At 34.5% G+C, this 3,161-nt stretch overlaps 1 protein-coding gene across 1 annotated transcript in view; it reads left to right on the plus strand.

The window, feature by feature from the left end:
* LOC107758132 (cytochrome c oxidase subunit 7A-related protein, mitochondrial-like) overlaps window positions 1-2,328 on the plus strand; it is a 5,605-nt gene extending 3,277 nt beyond the window's left edge. Inside the window, exon 3 of the mRNA XM_016575801.1 lies at window positions 1,725-2,328. Coding sequence (XP_016431287.1) covers window positions 1,725-1,868 — 144 coding nt within the window. The 3' untranslated portion in view covers window positions 1,869-2,328. The remainder of the gene's footprint in view (window positions 1-1,724) is intronic.
* The last annotated feature ends 833 nt before the right edge of the window (window positions 2,329-3,161 follow it).

A 3,161-nucleotide genomic window follows, 5' to 3' on the forward strand; every position in this document is an offset into this window, starting at 1 on the left:
TTAACTCATATAAATCAAATATAATTTCGTAAATTGCATAAACAATTGTGAACAAAACAGCATCATGTATTTATGCATTGCTTAACCCAAAGAACCGAAGTACCATTCACACAGATTGCATTTAAAAACATATGAGACGCAGTGAAAAGGAATAAACCTCCACAAATTCATGACGTGTTTTCTGAAAGTTTAAACTGTTTTAACTTTGCATGGCTTTCTATACATCTCTTGTGTGAGATGCGAGTGCAGCAGTCATATTTGTCCGTCTAAAAATGCGCTGAATATGCGTGCTGTGTGAATGGCTTGGTTTCGGTTTTAACCCATTCAAGATCTTCTCCGCATTGAGCTTCTATATTTCTCTAATATTTTGAATGAATAACGCAGCAGCGGCGCGTCTCGTGGGCTAGACTAACAAAACATTAAAATGCAACAACGTCACTTACATCACCGCATCTCTGTATCTCTGATGACGCTCCCTGATGCACACCTAACATTCAAATGCAAAGGTTTATTTTAAATTCGACTAATATTCATTCTTTATTCACAATCTCCTCATCACAGGCAGGCACAGCACTCAATTCGGCATTTGTTTGTGTGTGCTGTCTGCATCACTCATAGCACGTGCCTATATCCTGCACTATATCGAACGTTTTTTCTATTGATATCGAAGGTACGTCTAAATTAACTCATAAAAATCAAATATAATTTCGTAAATTGCATGAACAATTATAAACAAAACAGCATCATGTATTTATGCATTGCTTAATCCAAAGAGCAGAAGCGCCATTCACACAGACTGCATTTAAAAACATATGAGACGCAGTGAAAAAGAATAAGCCTGCACAAATTCGTGACGTGTTTTCTAAAAGTTAGGGTAAACCGTTTTAACTTTGCAAGGCTTTCTATACATCTCTTCTGTGAGACGCGAGTGCAGCAGTCATATTGACAATCAACATTTAAAAATTGAGTTGTATGAAAACATTACGTTGTACAGTTTTTATATAATTTTTTTTTTTACAATTATATAAACCTTTAAAGGTGACTGTCATAACTTTTTCATGATAGATTTATTCAAACATTCAATAAATGAGATGTCACTAACAGGTTACTTAAAAATATAATGTAATATAGTGCATATGTTTAGCAAAATGCTCATCTAGATTTTTAACGGGATTATGGATATTGAATGTTTTTTTCCTGAGGTAAATATAACGTTACATGACATTGTGTTTCAAATCAAAATTAACAAAGCACAAAGCTTACTGCGATTATTGGATGGGAGGCACACTACAAGTGATGTTTAGGGAGGTTTTGTTCATGCAATCGACATTGGTTCATCCAAATGAAGATCGATCAAAATTGATTAATCATTATTTTCAGCCCAGCCCTACACTGTAAAAAAAATTCCGTAAAATGTACGGTAAAAAAACGGCAGCTGTGGTTGCCAGAATTTTACCGTAAAAAATATGGTAGCAACATTTTAGGTTTTACAGTTTTAACTTAAATTTACAGTTAAATACTACAGTGTAGAGTGAATCAATTGCCAACATCTCGATCTGGATTTCTGCAGGTCTCATTCTTGCCAAATGAAATGATTTATGTAGACCAAATATACAAACGCATACATAAACGCAAATATATATGTAAATTGATTGTTGTATTTCAGAATTGAACAAGCAGCAAAAATCGATTTTTTGTGTGTTAAACAATATGACCTGTTACAGAAAACTGATGGAGCACCGGTTCACCTGAAGCGTGGAGTCATGGACAAGATGCTGTATAGGAGCACGATGGGCTTGACGATTGGCGGCACCCTCTACTGTTTAATGGCCCTCTATATTGCTGCCCAGCCCCGAAAGCCACAGTGACCTGCCCTGCCCTGTGTAATTATTAAATATATTGTAATTATTATGGTTGGAGTGATGACAGATTTTTGTCATTTTGCTCTAAAAGACTGTGACAGAATTATTTTATTTACCCCAGTATTTTGATTTCACTCACTGGTTATACAAGTACTTCTCAGTCAATCTAAAAAGCAGCATCTGATTTCATTGCATATGTACATTTATTACATAAGAGTTTATTGTATCTGGTTTGGTCGATCATTATGTTTTCATAGGGCCATCTGATGAGCCTCTCTTTCTAGACAGTAGTTTACCTTGACGGTCTGTTTTTAACAATCAGGGAAATTGAAATAATGCACACACTGATGTACTGACCTATTTGCATCACCTCATATCTTTTGAGTAAATGACAGCAAGCTTGACAGCCTGCAAATTAAGTCCTTGCAATTTGTATCTAGCAGAATAAATATATTTTGTTTGTAAAAAGTGAAAAATGAAAACGTCTTGTGTGTCATCTTTGTTGAGCTGGAACAGTCTGGATGGCCTTCGATTATTAGCAACAACATCCTGTGGTCTTTGGCTCCGTCTCATCATACAGGATATGAGTCTGATGGGATTGTGAGTATTATTAGTGTTAATCGATACATAAAAGCTTTTCAAAACTTATACTTCACTGATATTAGATTAGTTCCTTGGGGTACAAAGTTATCAGTCACATTTAGATTAATTTTGGGTTAGGCAACCAGAGAATTAACATTTCTATTGATTCTTGACATTAGATTGCAGTATAGTGCAAACTAACTGCTGCATAATGCCCACGATTGATTTATGTTTTTTCGAAATGAGCATCTGTCTTGGATTCATCCTTTACTGCAGTTATGCTGTATTGATTTTTGGTAAACAATGTGCTTAAGGTTTGGTTAAAACCCCAAACCCTTAATATGCCATTTAAATTGAGCCCAAACTACTTAACATACAGACTGGGCTGAATTTAAACTTTTGATAGATCATTTCAGCCTCAAGCCTGTTGTTCAAAATTCTAACCAACAGTGATGTCATCTTAAAATTTCTGTACTGAATTGTTATTAGTCTTGTCCCTTTTTTTTTTTTTTGCATATACACTGCCATTCAAAAGTGTGGGGTCAGTGAGATTTTTCTTCTTTCTTTTTTTTTTTATAGAAGTTCATATTTAAAGGTGCAAGTAAAGATGTTTACATTTTTACAAAAATATATTTATAGTATATTTTAAATTAACTGTATTTTCATTGAAGAGTGTCAAGATGCAGCAAAAAAAAAAAAAAGGCAGCACAAGGGTTT

The sequence above is a fragment of the Sinocyclocheilus rhinocerous genome, unplaced genomic scaffold, assembly GCF_001515625.1.
Source record: "Sinocyclocheilus rhinocerous isolate Xijiao unplaced genomic scaffold, SAMN03320098_v1.1 scaffold5585, whole genome shotgun sequence".
Lineage (NCBI taxonomy): Eukaryota > Metazoa > Chordata > Actinopteri > Cypriniformes > Cyprinidae > Sinocyclocheilus > Sinocyclocheilus rhinocerous.